The 16,968-nt window shown below is 43.9% G+C and overlaps 2 protein-coding genes across 3 annotated transcripts; one reads left to right on the top strand and one right to left on the bottom strand.

The window, feature by feature from the left end:
• Nucleotides 1-3,132: 3,132 nt before the first annotated feature.
• On the top strand, nucleotides 3,133-4,369 carry LOC144472585 (uncharacterized). Its single transcript, XM_078185801.1, has 2 exons — nucleotides 3,133-3,216; nucleotides 3,449-4,369. The coding sequence occupies exons 1-2, from the start codon at nucleotides 3,193-3,195 to the stop codon at nucleotides 4,115-4,117; spliced, it is 693 nt and encodes a 230-aa protein (XP_078041927.1). The 5' UTR covers nucleotides 3,133-3,192; the 3' UTR covers nucleotides 4,118-4,369.
• A 9,224-nt stretch (nucleotides 4,370-13,593) lies between these two features.
• On the bottom strand, nucleotides 13,594-16,654 carry LOC144473262 (uncharacterized). Of its 2 annotated transcripts, XM_078186975.1 has the most exons (4): nucleotides 16,519-16,654; nucleotides 16,184-16,357; nucleotides 15,994-16,126; nucleotides 13,594-15,898 (listed from the first exon to the last, which is right to left on the bottom strand). In XM_078186975.1, exons 1-4 carry the CDS (start codon nucleotides 16,552-16,554, stop codon nucleotides 14,235-14,237), a joined length of 2,007 nt encoding a protein of 668 aa, XP_078043101.1. In that variant the 5' UTR covers nucleotides 16,555-16,654; the 3' UTR covers nucleotides 13,594-14,234. The 2 variants fall into 2 exon arrangements, with proteins under 2 accessions (XP_078043101.1, XP_078043102.1); XM_078186976.1 differs by lacking the exon at nucleotides 16,519-16,654 and having other exon boundaries at nucleotides 15,994-16,113; nucleotides 16,184-16,310.
• Between the last annotated feature and the right edge of the window lie 314 nt (nucleotides 16,655-16,968).

Here is a 16,968-nt window from a genome sequence, read left to right as displayed (position 1 = left end):
TTGAAATTTCTTTTGCTGCAACGAGAACCAGCTAAAAACGACCAAAAAGATCTTATTGAAATAAAATGAAATGAATGATAAATAAAAAGGAAGAAATTAAACAAATTGTCTCTCCTGCTATAAAAATTCATCCCTGAGCAGAGGTTACCTTCGCGAAATGCTAAAAATTATTTTCAGCCATAAATTCTATAATTCGTCGTTTCCGCGAGTGATTACAAACTGCATTTGATTCGTAATCGCCTGCGTAACCAGCCATCTTTCTTAATTTAGTGTCGCATCATTACATAAAAAGCGGGGAGACTCGTACCGGTACAGAAAATACCGGTATAATTATCGGTGTTTTTTTTTTCGATTCGTGCATTAAAACCCTTATGCAAGCCGTGAATACAGAAATACCGTCAAATGACGTCAGACCGGTATGTACACGGAAATACCGGTATATTACTAAACATTTACCGGTATTATTTTCGATTCTCTTATTTCGACTGGACATAGTAGATCCGGCCATGAATGGGAATAATGTAGTGTTTATTTCGTTTCATGGTCAAGCCGCGCGATTAACCTTGAAGATCCGTGTGCAAATGCAGGTCTGAGAATGCATTGTTAATCTAGTTTTTTCAATTTTTTGTAATATCAGTATTAACACTTCAGCGACCGGTCGTAAAAATTTAGCTCGATGTTAAATTTTCGTTTCTATTTTGATTTGATTTATTTTTTTAATTGGGAAAGATATTTAATATTTGGAAAATTATATAATAACAGCGAAGCTTATGGTAGTACAATCTAACGCATTTATCTTAATAATTGATATTAAATTTATTGATTACAACGATTTATAGGCTACCGGTCAGCAAAGCGTTAAGAGAGTTAATTAATTCCTTTATAAAAACGACGAAAGACAATCATTCGTAAAAATTTCACGCAACAAACGAACTTGCCCAACCGCTTTCGCACGGAACGATCTCCGCCGCCGTGATAATCCCGAAACAAAAGATTCGAGAAAAAGAAGTTTTCCCCTGTCCCAGGACGGAATCAGATTCGCCGTGACAAAAAACCGCGACAACGATCGCACCCGCGATGAATAACGTATGACTGCGAGCGCCGCGGAATTTCGTTTCCGTTTTCAGCGGTCCGCCGGACTGCCGGCGTTGGAGACCGCCACGGTACAACGGAGAGGCGTAAAAACCGTAAAAGTTTCCCCTAAATTCATCGCCGAAAACGATTCGATATTGCCAGGTAAAGCCAGATAGAAACTATCCGCCAAACATCTTCCAATCGCGGTTCGGCTGCCGATCGAGGCCCCGGATCGAAGCTAATCGAAGCTGACTCGGCTAGTCCGGAGCGCGTTGCGCCACGCTTGCAGCTCGTCGCTCGCCGCTCGCCGCCCGGCTAGGCCAGTAGGAATCGAATCAATATTTTCAGATTCAAATATGGAGATTCAAATTCAGATATATGGAAATGTATTCCCGCCGATAAGCCTGATAAACCACGGATACGCAGGATATTCTAATGCCTTCCAACAGGCGAGAGATCAAGGTACAAAGTCATTCCGAGATTAACTGCACCCGCGGGAGCCCGGCCGGTTGATAACCAAAAATCGCTGGGCACCGTGGAACACGCTACCGCGCAGCACACCGTAGAATCAACCGCGAAACACACACCCCGGCAAACCCGATATATATATATCGGCTGGCAAACTGTTTCGCCGCGGATCCCGTCGGCTTCTCCTCCGAAGCGGTTGCGGGGGGAGGGGGCTGCTTCATTTTTCTCGTCGTTAGAAATTGATGATCATCCGCGGGACCGTTTCGAAACAGTTACCCGCGCGACCGACGGCCGGATGAAAAATCGTTCCGCGACACCGGCGGAATTTCGCGCGAGAACTGACCCGTCGAACGGTTTTATTTCCCATGGAAAACGTCGGCAAACAGAGGAGGGTGGCTTGTCAGCGACAAGCGAAAGAAGGCGCAAAGAGGCGGAAGAGATGTAACTTCGACGTCGAAACGGAGAAACTTCCGACAGTTCGGTTCCCCCCCAGCCGCTTTAATTAAGCTCTTAATATTAATGAAGCTCCCGGGCAGAATGTGAGTACAGAGATGTAGAAACGTATTGTGAACACTAATCGGATTAAAAAGAGGCGGCGAAGTTGAATCCGTATTAATTGCGCCGGCCGCCGAGCCCGGAACCCCCGCTTCGACGGTTCATCCTGTAATTGAAAACTTGCCGGTAAGTAATGAGGAAATTCGAACGCGATCGACGCGTAATTCTCGCCGGGTTATTCGACGGATCGAAATGTGATTACCATAGACTTTCTTACAACTACCGTTCGTGATATGAACGAGCTTTCGAAAATTTTTTGAAGAGCGAAATAATAGAAATGTCCACTGTGACAAATGTTAACAAAATTTTATTCCCCCGTGTTAAACAATTTTCAATAATTTAGCGATCGTGAAAGAATGTACTCAAGTGTTACCAAAATAGTTATAATTGTTATTAAAAAACGGTATTTGCAGGTTATGTCAGGTTATCGCAAAATCTTATAACGCGAACTAGACGAAACGAAAAACAGACATAATTTTTAGGTTATGAACGCGTTCACTGCCGAGCCTATTTTCAGAAAATCTAATGCTAGAATTTCGAAAAATATAACCAAATGATAATAAGTGAAAAGTAATAAATAAATCCTTTTCTCTTCGACAGACTCGTTGTAAAGGCTTGCGTGCGACGAGATAACTCCGACAGTCGACGCGTTAAACGACGAAAATTCCTCGAAGAACCTGCCGCCGTTGAAAACGAGAGACGTCCTCGGTCTATCCGGCCTAAGTACCGAACGAGCTTTCGATAATTCCGGAAAGAGCGTACACACGGCCGGGTCGTCGAGAACGAGAGAATAGAAACGGCTGAAAAGATTGCGGCTGGGCACCGTTCGCGGATCCGTGCCCCGAAAGCTCCGGGCACCGGGCATTAAGGAAGAAATTGAACGGAACACGAAACTACTTGCTAAATGTTGACTGACAAAAGCCGGGCGTAGGAAAGCGTCGCGCGCGTCCAACGGCGTCGTTCTCTTCCTTTCCTCCTCTCGACTTCCTACTCCGCAACAATTTCATCGGCACGCTCGAGTTGCCCGGCCGCCGCGTCCCCTATAAAAGCGGGGGGTAGACCATCGAGGAATCAGTGTGCTCACTGTCGACCAACATGAACAGCACAGAGAAGCTGAAAGTGAGTAGCCGCCGCCGCCGCCGCGGTCTGTCCAGCCCACCTGAACTCTCCCGTCTCTCGGTAGTCGAGCAACGCGAGCCAGACACCGGAGTCGACTGCGAATTCGCTCGTCTGACCCGCGCTCGGAGGCTGCCGAGAGTCGACAGCTCGCGATAATAAAAATCTCGCGATTTTTTCAAAAATTCGACTATGCGGCAAGTTCTAACGCTTGGTAAAATTGCTGTTTTTCTAGATCCTGCTCGTCTGCGGCCTGGTCCTGTCCGTCGCGGCAGAGGAGGCGAAAAAGACCGCTGAGCCGAAGCCTAGCGACTCGAAGCCCAGCGACACGAAGACTAAGCGAGGTTTGGAGCTGAGTCTCGGCGGCCACGGATTCGGAGGCGGCGGTGGCTTCGGAGGCGGCGGCGGCTTGGGAGGCGGCTTCGGAGGCGGCTACGGAAGCAGCGAGAGCATAACGTCGGAGCACATCCCCGCAGTCACGGTCACGAAGACCGTCCACGTGCCGGAGCCGTACCCCGTCGAGGTCGAGAAGCACGTGCCCTACCCCGTCAAAGTCCCGGTCAAAGTGCCGTACGACAAACCGTACCCCGTCCACGTGCCGCAGCCTTACCCGGTCACCGTCGAGAAGCACGTGCCCTATCCGGTCGAGAAGCCAGTACCTTACCCGGTGAAGGTCCCCGTCAAGGTGCCGATAAAGGTGCCTTACCCGGTCAAGGTACCCGTTAAGGTGCCGGTCACGGTGTCGAAGCCGGTGCCCTATCCCGTTAAAGTGCCCGTGGTCGTGAAGGAGGCGGTGCCCGTTCTGTTGCACGAGCACGGCCACGGAGGCCTCGGCGGCGGATTCGATGGCGGATTCGGCGGCGGTTTCGGCGGACACGACTTCGGCGGTTTCGGCCACCATTGAGGCGAAAAGGCCAACCAGCCTCCTCCCCCCCTCCCCGAAGCATCCCGACGAGGTTGGACGTCTCTTTGACCTTCTCGACGACACACACATACACCGATCTCGGCCGGTTCCCAATCGGTTCCCTCTCGTCGAGAGACGTCGAGAACAAATTCCAGCTACCGAATGCACCGACATTGTGTATTCAACGTGATCCCAACCTCGAATTGTATTATATTGTATGTCTTTTCCTCCTCATTTTTTACGAATAAATAAAGCGATATTTTTTATACATACACGTGGAACAATTGTGTAACTGGCGGCGGTAACGGTCGTACGACCGCGCGGCCGAGCGAAAGGAAAAACCGTGTTAACGGTTACGTGATCGCAGGGGAATCGCCGCGGCACTTTCACCGATTAACGTTACGTTGGCCGATACACCTGCTCTACCCTCCGCCGGCGCCGCGAGGTGTCACGGGTGAAAGAGAGACGCGGCCGCGTATCGTTCGGAACGGCGGGTCGTTAAAGCGAACGGTACCACGCACGGATTACGGAGTTCTAGAAAGGAAAAACGAGGAAGAAAGAAAACCGGCTCTCCGGTGCTCGCCGATAATCGACGCGTTCGCGAGTGCTATAGCGCGCGCGCGCGCATCTAGCGCTGTATTTCGACACCGGGCGGCCAATATCCATGAAATTCGCGCGGGATGAGCCCCGCCCGCTGCCGCGTCGAAAATCGGTGATTTTCATTCGACGAACCCGGTCTGCTCTCTCGATGCGTGGCCAGGAGAACGCTCGCTCGCCTTTCCAGCGCGATTTCAACTGTCCGATATACGCCGGGCTCGTATTAAAATTGCAGCGTAACCGCGGAGTGCACGTTTTTCCCGCGCAGCCTGGCTTCGCTTATCCGATGCCGCGACGGAAACTGAAAGTGACTCCGGCACGGATAAACGTGTTCGAAAATCTAGGAAAGTCATCGCGCCGCTGTCGTCGTCGTCGTCGTCATCCTCGTCGTCGCAAGCCGCCAGCACTCGAGTCGCTACGTGTACCTCCCGCAAATTATAGCAGCTTATCGTGGCCAGGTGAGCGCGACCCGCTTTGCTTGTTTCAGCGGATTCGGCTCGGAACGAGGAGGACTCCCGTCGATTCCGTACCACTGAGGAACACCCCGTAGCCGCGGGTATCCGGTCTATCGACCTTGTCCAACGATCAAGGGAATGCGCATCGATGCGGTAGAATCGCGTTTCACGTTGCCCACGTTCGATCCTGGAATTGTATCGGCCATCGGTTGTTCACCTTCGCGAATCGCACCGGGGGAGATCGCATAAGATATTACAGTTGCCTGGACACGAATACAGGTAGCAATGGACAGGATCATAGTGTTCCAATGGCCGACCGCTTCGTTAACGGGGCAAGAACTCCTGCGGATAGATGGTAACGTTTGATGGATTCGAGTTAACCCTTTGCGGCACGATGTCTATCAAAACTGCGTTGATTGCCACTTTTTCGTAATTAACATTAGATTTATCGGCTATTTAAGTATACCTATTTTTACAAAAGACAATTATTTTACCAGGCGAAATGAGTCATTGTAGGCAACGGAGTTCGCAACAATATCGTATTATAAGAATAAAAGGCGTATTTGCTTGCATTGTATACATATGTCATATGATTTTTAAATTTTGAAGGATTAATTAATTTTGTCAGATTAAATAAATCAATCGAGATGGCAACGATATAAATTGACATAAAAATCACTGTTTTCTCGTTCGAAGAATCACTGTTTCGGCGCACACAAAAAATTATATCGAAACTTTTTCAACGTGAAACAAAATTAAAAAAATTCGTGCTATATTCGAGAAATGAAAATTATACAAAATTCATATTTAAAAAATATAAATATCTACGATCACTGTCTTCTCGTTTGAACAATCACTGTTTCGGCATACATTAAAAATTAAATCGAAGCTTGTCCAACGTGAATTAAAAAATTCGTGTTGCGTTCGAGAAAGGAAAATTATATAAAATTGATGCTAAATAAAAAATGTGTATTTACGACGATAATTGGTCAATTAAAAGATCGAATTCAGAAGAATGTAACGATGTTTACGCTCGTTAAATCCTGTTTGAAACGTTGCGTTGCGAATCGGGCACGACATTTCAATTAAAAGGTCAATAAAGTGGTACTAGTCTCACAACGTTTGGAAAACAAGAAACGCCGGCGGAACCCGCCCGTTAGAGCGTAGATTAGAGTTGACCATTGCGACAGCTATGTTTACATCCACCCCCCTTAGTACCAAGCCCATGCCAGCATGTACCGTTTCTTATACCAAGCAGCTGAAATATCAACGCCGTTATCAAAACGCTTACTGTAGTTATGAATTCTTGCGCTTCTTTTCGCATTTAACCCTTTCGGCGCGAGCACCGTGTCCGCCATGACAGTTTTGCCGCAGAAGGCACCGCAAGCGAAAAATCGCTCATGGTCCTCCTCTGTATAAACATTGCCCTATTCGTTAAATAAATACCGTGCTCGATAAAACAAAACGAAAAATGTTGCTTCCAGCTTTAATATTAAAAAATATAAAATTCTGTTATTTATACCGGAAATATCCGACGCTCGTTCACGCGTATGAAAAGTAATAAAAAATTAAAAAATACAAAATAAATATAATATAGTATTTAAATTTTATTATGAATAATAAAAAATAAACCCTCTTGCACCGAAAGGGTTAAGAGAAAAAAGCTGCGACACCAATTGGTGGAGCAGTAGCCCAGAGGAACGCGAGCCCCACTACGATCTAAGAGCGGTTAACGAGTGCGAATACTCTGCGGCGCAGTTTCCGAAACAGACGCGGCGAGAGTCGGTTATTTTTTTTCTCCGCGGCGCGATTCGTCACAGACGAACAAACACTGAAAGCGTGTTGCGCCGTAGCATTGGGAAAGTCGCGCGCGCGCACACGTGTCACGTTTTGCCATTTGACGATAGAGGGACAAGCGAGGGCAACAAAGTGCCGGGGCACAGAGACACGGGGAATAAGAAACTATTGACCGGAAAGATTGGATTTTTCATGGCGCGGCGGCGGAGAGCGGCACCGCTCGACGGGTGATTCCGGGTAGACCTTTTTAAAGGGGGTAGTTTGTAAACTGCGACGGCGGCGAGGGCTCGGCCGGGCATTTAATGGCCGCCAAGAGTCGTTAAGAAATAACCATTAGCCCGGGGTTTATCTCTTAGAGACCGGGCGAGTTTTAAAGGCGTGCTAACCGATACTTTCGTGCTGGGCACCGGGACTCGCGGACGGTCGGTTAGCAAATCCCGTTATTTAACATGCGGCAAGCCAGGTAATCATATTTAATGGTCTAGGAAGTTCGCGCGCGCGCGTGCGAGAGAGAGAGAGAGCGAGATTTCTTCGATTAGTCCGCGACTCGCGTGTAGACGCCGTTCGGGTGTAAAAGCGAACGCGATGCAAATACAATGTTCTCCCAGCAAGCGTTACGGTCAAGTATGTTGATTGCATACGGGCCGCACGCGGTTTCCGTCAATTGTGACGTAAACGTTTCTTCGCCGCGAACGCGTTATTTTCCCGCTCCGCTGCGTCGCGCTCTCCTACTTTTTTCATTCCGAGACGTCCGCGAACCGCGCTGACAAAATATCCACGTTCGCCCCGATACACGGCCAAAGGTTGCTCGTAAATAACTCTTAGAAAGCCGTGATCGTTCGGCGGCCAACGCTTCCGACAAATATCCGACACCTTATACAATCTACGATCTAGCGAGATCGCGATCGCTTTCGGTAAAACCGAGTCCGCCTCGGAAATTTTCGTTTTCCACTACGTTTTTTTCAGAAACACAAACGCCCCGCATGCGACCGGCTCTCGAGACCTCGAATTCGTGAAACTTTCGTATAATACGGCGTCTTCTCGGCAAGAAACACAAAATACGGTAGGAGGCGAACTTCGCGGAAGTGCATTGGCCCGTATCGCGAAGCGTATGAAGATCCCTCATCAAAAAGTAACCGGGCAAGAGTAACATACTACTCGGGGAAACGAAGCTCGCGAATAGAGATGTTGCAGACAAAAGATGTGGATGATGTTTTCCTACAGAGTCCTTTCCACCATCTGTTAAAAAGATGTCCCCGTGGTAGCTCGACGTCAATGTTGTCCTAACTTAATTTATTAACCCCTTGCACTGTCGCCCCTTTCATGCTGTGACGATTAGTGACTCATTCATAATTAATAATTTACCTAATAGCATCAGACAATCATTTTTCCTATATTGTCTTTATTCACCTTCGTTTCTATATTTTTACGAGAGAAGAATTTATTTTCGCTTCGGCGTAGAAGAAATTAATAATATTCATATTTAGTAGACCCTGCATAAAATAACTTGACTTGTTACCATAGTGCAAGGGGTTAAAAATCATCACCACGAGTCTGACTCGTTATTACAGTGCAAGGGGTTAAATAAATTAAAAATTTAAATAATTAAATTATAAGGTAATTTATATTATACTATTTATTATATATTTATTATATTTATTATATTATTTATTATAGGTAACATAACTAGATTGTGCAACATGGAAACGAAACTCCTGGGGATAATAAACATGGCGGAATAAACGCGCGCTACCTTGTTTAAACACGCAGGCAAGCGTTTCTCGATTGCGCTCCGAATTTTCGCGAGAAACGCGCGAACCTGCGCAAAGAGCGCTTAAAGAAGAAATCGTTGCAACGACATTGCAGTATCGTGCGAGCATGTATACGCTGGTTATAGATCGGTAAAGGGACGAACGGGAAGACAATCGATCCGAAAGTATAAGGTCCGCGTGTTCCGCACGCTTCCTCGTTCCGCGGAAATCGCCGCGCGAGACGTTCCGGTGAAATCGGACGCTGCGATACGTCGGCGGACGCGTTCCGTCGCGGTTGCGCAACGCGATCCGGATCGGTTTTCTGTTTCTCGCTTTTACAATTTAAAGAATCGTGACTTGGCGCTTGCATCAATCTCCATTGTGCCTTCCGTCGTAGTGTCTCGCGGCGAGCGAATAAGGAGGTCCTTTCACGTTCGCGTCCTTTTTTTTCTCCCCCCCCCTCCTCTCTCTCTCGCTTGACTCTTTCCGTCGGTGCACGCGTACGTGGAAATCCGTGTTACGTCAGTAGCTTCCCACTGTACGCGCGCGCGCGCCGATTGCGCTGGCAAGCGTTATCGCGAAATCTCGATGCGTTATTATTTCCGCTACAACACGACGCGCGCGCGCGGCTCCCGCATCTTCGCCGCATCGCGTGCCGCCTCGCGATTAAGTAATTTTACGCGCCGGCCCGTTTCCATTAATGCCGACGCAACATTGTTCGAACGACCCGCCCCCAATTACCGTTTTCAGCGCGTCGCGTTTTTTCTCGTCGAGCTTTTTCTCGCGCGACAGCCCTTCCTTCATTCATACCCGGGGCCGTTCGCTCCGTTCCGCACGTTTTTTCCTTCGACGCGCGAAATCGCGTAACAAATTACGCCGTCGATGAATGCGTCCGATCCAGTTATGTATTGCGGTAACGCGCGACCGTTTGTTGAGCCCCCGTAGATCCTGTTGGAGAAATCTCGATAAAAAAATAATAAGAGCCAGCCTTGTGCGCGCAGCGCACCTATTGGAAAGTGATGACCGGGGAGCGACTGTTTCGACGATGGAGCGAGGTGGGGTGGGGGGAGCCCACTTGTTTCCAGCGGAACAGCGCGCGAAAGAGCGCAACGCCATCGCCGCAGCGATCGTTATCGCTAAACGGTACATCGCACGCAGGAGTGATATAGCGATGCAGGAATGCGAGTGCCGGCTAGAAAATTGGAACTTACTACACGGATGACGGACCAGTTGCCTGGTTTTCGTTCGCCGGTAGACCATTTTTCTTTTTTCTCTTTTCCACCGGGGCAACGATGATGAAACGTTTTTACCGTGTACTAGCCCTCTTGATTTGCGAGCTGGTCGCCTTTCACTAAACACGTGAGCATCGTGTAAACAAAAAGTGTTGGCAAATCGAATGCGTCGAGGATTCTACACCGGGGTGCGTCGTCCCTATTTTTGGAGTATTTTGAGCTTCTGAATGGGATCGCAACCCTTAGTAGATTATGCGAGGTGAAAGGGTAATAGGTTAATAGTAATTACCGTGTAAATATCTATAAAGTTGCTTCTATGTAAAAAATAAAACAGTCGGAGTTCTGATTTTCAGTTGTTGCATTATTAGAGCATAATCGTTGGTATGCCAAGTTCAATATGTTTAACCCTTTGCAGTCGGAGCCATTTTAAGTGGAAATCCAAAATATTTCTTCAGACTTACAGCGTTGCCATTTTATATAACTTGGAGCATTTTATATATTTTATACATTAATTGAGTGATTCGTGCGACAGTTAACAGCTCTTAACAATTTTCTGAATATAAATGAATATAATAAAAATTATTTTGAAACGTGGCACGATCATTTTTAGGACCGCAAAGAGTTAACCCTTTTAGTGCTGCAACGCTTGCGAAAAATGCCAGCGACGATGCATCATTGCGCATCCAATAGCTTAGTATTGTTATATAAAAATTGTATATTGCTGAAATTTTATTGTTTGAAATTCAGGTAACTTCAACTTCTTTGATTTATAATCGAACGGAAGAATTCTTTTTAAAAAGAATTTTTGTCGGTGTGAATGCGATGGTTTGATGGCGTTTTGCATAAATGGTACATTGAAACCGAGTTTCCCTTCGAAACGAACGGACAGCACAGAATAAATCAGCATAATGTAAAATAATTTATTGCCGTTTATTAACTGTGGAAAGGACGTTCCGACAAGATAACGCGGCCAGACACACCGGTCGCTGGACGACGGTTTCGGACAAACAGGATTAATGTTAACAAATTACCAGTGTGCTCTCCTAACCAAACTCCAATGGAAAACGTCTGGAGAATAATTGTATAAAAAATTAATATAAAAAATCAACAGTTCATAAACTCATTGAAAGTATGTCAAATCGCATTTTTGAAGTCATAATAAAATAAGGGTGGATTTATAAATTATTACCGCATATAACCTTTCTTTCCATAGTCAGAAAATCACAATAAAACTGTTTTGATATTTTTCATTTATTCTACCCTTTTATTTCATATAATCAACATTTTTATATTCCCATCCAGAAATCCAAAGTATGAAAAAATAGGGGTGGTGCTATAGTTACGCTCCTCGGTGTACCCATTGTTCGGACGCGGAAGGCGAATAGTCGCTAGCTTGCAGAAGGATCAGGTATCTATCCCCCTTCTCTGTTCTTTCTTTTTCGTTCGAGAATCCGCAAATTTCGCGAGGTCTGCGCGACGACGGCGCCGCGACACGTCGCGGCAACGTGAAAGGAGTATAGAATCCTTCATTCCACACGATCCGTCACGTTCGTCGATAGGACGAGCTTGTTTGCTCGAGAAATGATTGTCAACGTTACGTTAATATTGGTACAGTCAACAGCTATGCGCTTCCGGTTCGCGTGTTACTTGTAAATTCGGCGCCTCGTATTGCGGCGCGCGTAGCCAGTGGGTGTGTAATTACAGAATGCCAGCCAAGAATTCGATACAGTCTAACCTAAAAGTGGATTACAATTACGTGAACTAGGCTTGCGACAATAGCATGGTTTCGAAATACGGGAGACTTCCATGTCCTTTGTCCAAAAATACTAAAAGAATCTTTATTGCATACTATTGTCTACAGTTTAACAAATTACATAAAATTTGAGACAATGGAAAAATAAAATTGAAGTTTTTGTAAGCAGTCGAACATTTCCGTGGTAAAACATTGCTGCCACGATTAGATCTACCCAACCGACATAAAAGAGGAAATTAGTTTATTTAATAGATACAGTATCTGAAAAAAGTGTTCTACTTTGAACGGCGATAACTTTATTTGTAGAGCATAGATGCTATAGCTAACTATAACCGCTGCTGCGATCGAAAAGAACGAATAACCTAGTCTTCGCGTAAAAATGCAAGAAAATCGAATATTTAAAATTTCTAAATAAAGCTACCGCCTCGATTAGCATCTCGCGCAAGGATTATTGAACCCATCAAAGTAACTAATTCCGGTTGAAGTAATAAAACTGCTGTATCCTTAACGGAGCAAATGTATTCTATCTGTGGAGCAGCACGATAAGTCTCATGAATCATCAAGAAATGCAGTTCCAGACGCACAAGTTAATTTGAGTAGACACTTCGACCGCGGAACGACGTTGGCGTTAACGATCTTATCGGCGGCGGCCGCGGCGTAGTTAAAACCCAAGAAAGGGAAGCAAAATTTTCTAGACGGAAGATAAGAGAAATGTACGGGGCTCCCCCGTTCGTTTACATATTACGACGGTTCGCGAAAAGAATTTCCAGGATGAAAGGCGCGGGCCGACGATATTAATATTAATATTTATCCTGGGTAGGAACCGGTCAGCCGCGGAATCGTTGACGGATAACTTTCCTCGGAAGCGGATCATCTAGAAATTCCTGGTATTGCACAACCCCGCGCGGGATTATTTATTTAAATTCCGGCCGTGCCTCATCAACGATCTGTCTCATACGATGCAGAACATATTATCGACCTTTCTATACTCCCTCTTCGGTAGTTACCGGTCTCCGCCTCTCCCGTTTTGTGTCTCTTATTTGCATCGTCGCGGAGAGAAACTTTCCAGGTACCACCGCACCGGAACCACCCATTGCGATCGAAAGTTCCCTCTGTGCCAAAACCGTCGCGGCAGAGGGGGTTTTGAAAAATCTTTCCGACGCGACGATGTCAGGTTATGTCAGGTTACGCCGCGACGATTTCGTAACGCCTCTGTCGCCGGTGTTCAGACACGCGGTGATTGAGTCAACGACACCGCCGCGTTCGAGCACCAGCCCGCTGCAATATCCCGTGCACATCGTCCGTGCACTACAATAAATGCGAGACGCGTGTCTCGTTCCACACGGTGTTGGCTCGACGAGCTACATACGTGGTACGTCTCTGCTTCCGTAAAGCTGTTGTTTGGATTAGAATCGACGTTCTGTTTATAGAATTGGGAACAATGTCGCTTTACAATCTCTAGGAAGCGATCGTACGAGAATTTCGCCTCCGTGCGTTCTGTTGCACGGAATGCTACATCAGAGTCATTATGCAATGATATCCGACGGAGTATGTATGGCGGACTCGGTGCAATTGATTCTAGAAAGTGTTCACACGCATTATGGAAGAAATAAAATGTATACGATTGATTTATCGTACTCCCGATAGATCAAAACTGTTCCTTTTTATCTGTGGAGTCGTGGGAGTCGAAGTTATTGATCTCAGATTGTTAAGCAAGTGCTGAAAATATTCTGCAGCTATTTTTCTAATTTTCCTTTCCTAATTTAGGAGCACAGCCTGTTGAACTTAGTATAAATTCACGTAAAAGCCATTAAAAGGATAAAATCGAAAAAAATCGTCATTACGAGGAACAAATGAGTTTATATTGCATAGATAATAAATAAAGCTCATTTTACAAAAAGACTTCTTCATTTTTCTTTAATACGTACGCTTTAAAAGAACTAATTACATATCAATTACATATCTAATTACAATGGTACCCGCTATATTGGATATGATGACATTAAAATTAACTTAAGACAGCGAATTTTTAATTTCATTCTTTAACCCTATTAGTAACGAAAATACAATTTTATTCCAGTTCCTTTCCTTATATTTATCTACAAAAATATGAAATTGAATTTTACAATTCCTAATTGTAGATTGTATATATCTTACAGTATCTTCCTGTTAACAGGACTGTCGTATTAATAAGTACGAAGCACGGTAATAAACTAAATTTGCAAATTTCAAATTAGAATGTATTCATACGTGAATATAAATTTAAATTTACTTTAGAATTTAATCAAAAAGTATAATGCTACTGTAGACATTAGACATTGCCATAAATGTTAGTACTCTTCTTTTTTAACAAACCTTGAAAGAATGGAAAATTATTACACAACGTGTATCATAAGACGCGAGATTTACTCTAAAAATGGACAGATGACATTCTGCATAGTCACGATTTGTACTTGATTATAATTAATTATCCATACACAGTGTTAAATATTATACACTAAGATAATTAAGTGCACAATTTACATGTTTACATTAAGCAAGATTGTTGTGCAAAACTGCACTAACAATCCGTTGTTTTTTATCAGTTGAATTTATTTCTTCGCTAGCTTTTTGTTCAGTAGAATGAATGCCTGCTGTTTGTTCTGTCTCGATTGTTGCTTTAATATCAGCACAGTTGTCGATAGACATGGCATTATCGTTTGCCGTATTAGAATCACTGCTAATACTACTACCACCACCGCTATTAAGACTCGCAGTGGCAGCTTGCTTCAAAGCTAGATACTCGTCCACAGAACCCAGTGGATGATTCTCTGAAACTTTTTTATCCACAGTTTCTATCACCGAGGACGTGAATACAGAATTTGGAGATCCAGAAAGTTTAGACAGCCTCTGTCGTTCCCTCAACCTTTTTCGTATTTCCGACTGTATCTTCGAGTCTTTAATTACATTTTGAACATCATCCGTTTGATAGTAGCGACTAGCCCATGTTTCAGTTCCGTTTGGCTTTTGCGTAGAAGACGTTTCTGCTTCGGACTTGGTTTGTTCAACCGTCTGCATTTGTTTCTTCTTATTTTTGTTGGTCTCACCATTCTCTATGTCGTCGATGTCGCAGTAATTGTCCAAGTCAATTATCTCATCTAAATCACTGGATTTTTCTTCATCTAAATTAGCTTTTTTTAATGCACGTAAATCTGCCGTTGATGTCTCTTGTTTTGGCACTATCTTGTCCTGAACCTTTGAATTATTACTATCTGCGACTACATTTTCATTTGATTTAACATTTTCATTACTCGACTCGTCACTCTTTGTGCTCTTTTTATGTTGACTATCACCATGCGATTTTATTTTATGCGTGGTTGACTTGGAACTTGTATTTTTTTGCTGTTCCTTAGTATGCGATTTTCTCTTTACTTTCTTTCGCTTTATACTAACCTTTCCATCGCTGTCGGTTAAATTATCGGTATGAAGCCGCTTGGAAGCCTCGTTTTTATGTGTTTCAGATGTCGCCTCTGTAACTTTATTATCTTTAGAAATATTTGAATCAGTTGTACTTTGCGCATTATTTGTTTCCTTGTTTTTAAAATCAACATTTTCGCCAGTTTCCATAACGCGTTCGTTTTGCAATTTTTTATTTATACGCACTCCGCTATGATTCTCTCCATCGCTTTCGCTAGACAATAACTCGATAGTAGTAGTCGGTTGAACAACTAATACTACATCTTCATCTTCATTGGTACTGCTTTGCTGAGCACCGATAAGTCTTTCCAACTGCCTTCTGCAACTTTCTTTTTCTCTCTGTTCATCCTGATCACTTTTATTCCTAGTATTAGGAGCAGTATTTCCTTCAACAGACTGCGCAGCATTTGGCACGATATCTTCCTCTTTCCTTATTAAAGCTCTTATCGCTCTAGCTCGCATTTCTAGTTCTAATAAATCTAGTAGGCTATCGCCTTCCTTTTCCTTACGTTTGTCCATTTCTTCCTCCTTCTTAATTTGAACGTTTTTAGGAATATTATCAGAAGTTTTCTTATTACTACATCTATTGTCACCCTTCTTCTGCGATAAAAGTTTCCCTTTCGGTTTAACTCGATCCTTGTTCACTTTCCCCTTAACAGCCTGAGTACCTTCTTCCTTCTTAACTAAATCCTCGTCGGTAAACCATTCCTCAGTGTCTGATATAATCTCTAAAGAAGGTCCTGTTACCAGAAAAATAATAATATAAAATACCTAAACCTACAAATCCATGAATCTAATTGCAACGATCGATATTTGTCTGAAAGTATCATTGTACCTGAATCGTCGGATTCAGTTGTATCCGAGGACTCTGCCATGGTTTTTCCATTTAAAATAGACAATATTCGAGATTTTGACATACCGCTCAATTCGTTTCCACACCACTCTTCTAACTGACCTAAATCCATTTTCTAGAAAGAATTACATATATTTTTTAAACGAAAAGTGTACGGAAAAAACAGTCTTACCTTTAATATTTGCGGTAACATCATTTGTATTTTTTCCGCTTTCACGGACTTGAAAAGTTGCCGAGCTAATTCTCGTCGGTCCGATAAATATTCTTTAATTGATTTCAGATCTTGCATGTCAACTTCCTCATCGGATGACAGGGAGGAAGACGAACCGGACGAACTCGCATCATCCTGTAATTTTATTTTCAATCGTTATAAACATATCAGAAAGTTTTAAGTAATACAATAATGCTGCAAATAAATCAAATTTATATGGAATACATTCATTCGAAGTGTTTGACAGAAACGTTGCAAGTATGTAAGAACGATAATAATACGAGAAGAGCCATTACCTTAACACTTTGTGCACCCTTTTTCACTTTCGACATGTTTCCTTTTTAGAATAGTATACACAGAATTCATGCAAACTTTCTGTAAGCTTTTAAAAACATTCTCCGAGTGACAGATCTGACAAGCAACTAAATTGAACCAAACTAAATAAACTTCAAGTAGTATAATGTACATAGAATGTAAACTGTTCGCGTCAGATATCAATGGCTCTCCAGCGCTCTCTATGTACAGTAACAGGTGTTACACCTGGACCATAGAAACATTTCGATTTTCGAAAAAGTTTCAAATAATAAAATTTGTTAGCTCATAGGATACTTAAAAACGTACTTGCGAAGTCTCATTTTTGCGTCTATTTACTATTTAAAGAATCCATTTTACACCAACGCTACTTTACTAAAACTAACCTAAAACTGTAATGAATCCTTTGGCGTCGGCAACGTAGATCTATAAAA

The sequence above is a fragment of the Augochlora pura genome, chromosome 7, assembly GCF_028453695.1.
Source record: "Augochlora pura isolate Apur16 chromosome 7, APUR_v2.2.1, whole genome shotgun sequence".
NCBI classification, from domain to species: domain Eukaryota; kingdom Metazoa; phylum Arthropoda; class Insecta; order Hymenoptera; family Halictidae; genus Augochlora; species Augochlora pura.
This window is presented reverse-complemented; position numbering and strand designations above follow the sequence as displayed.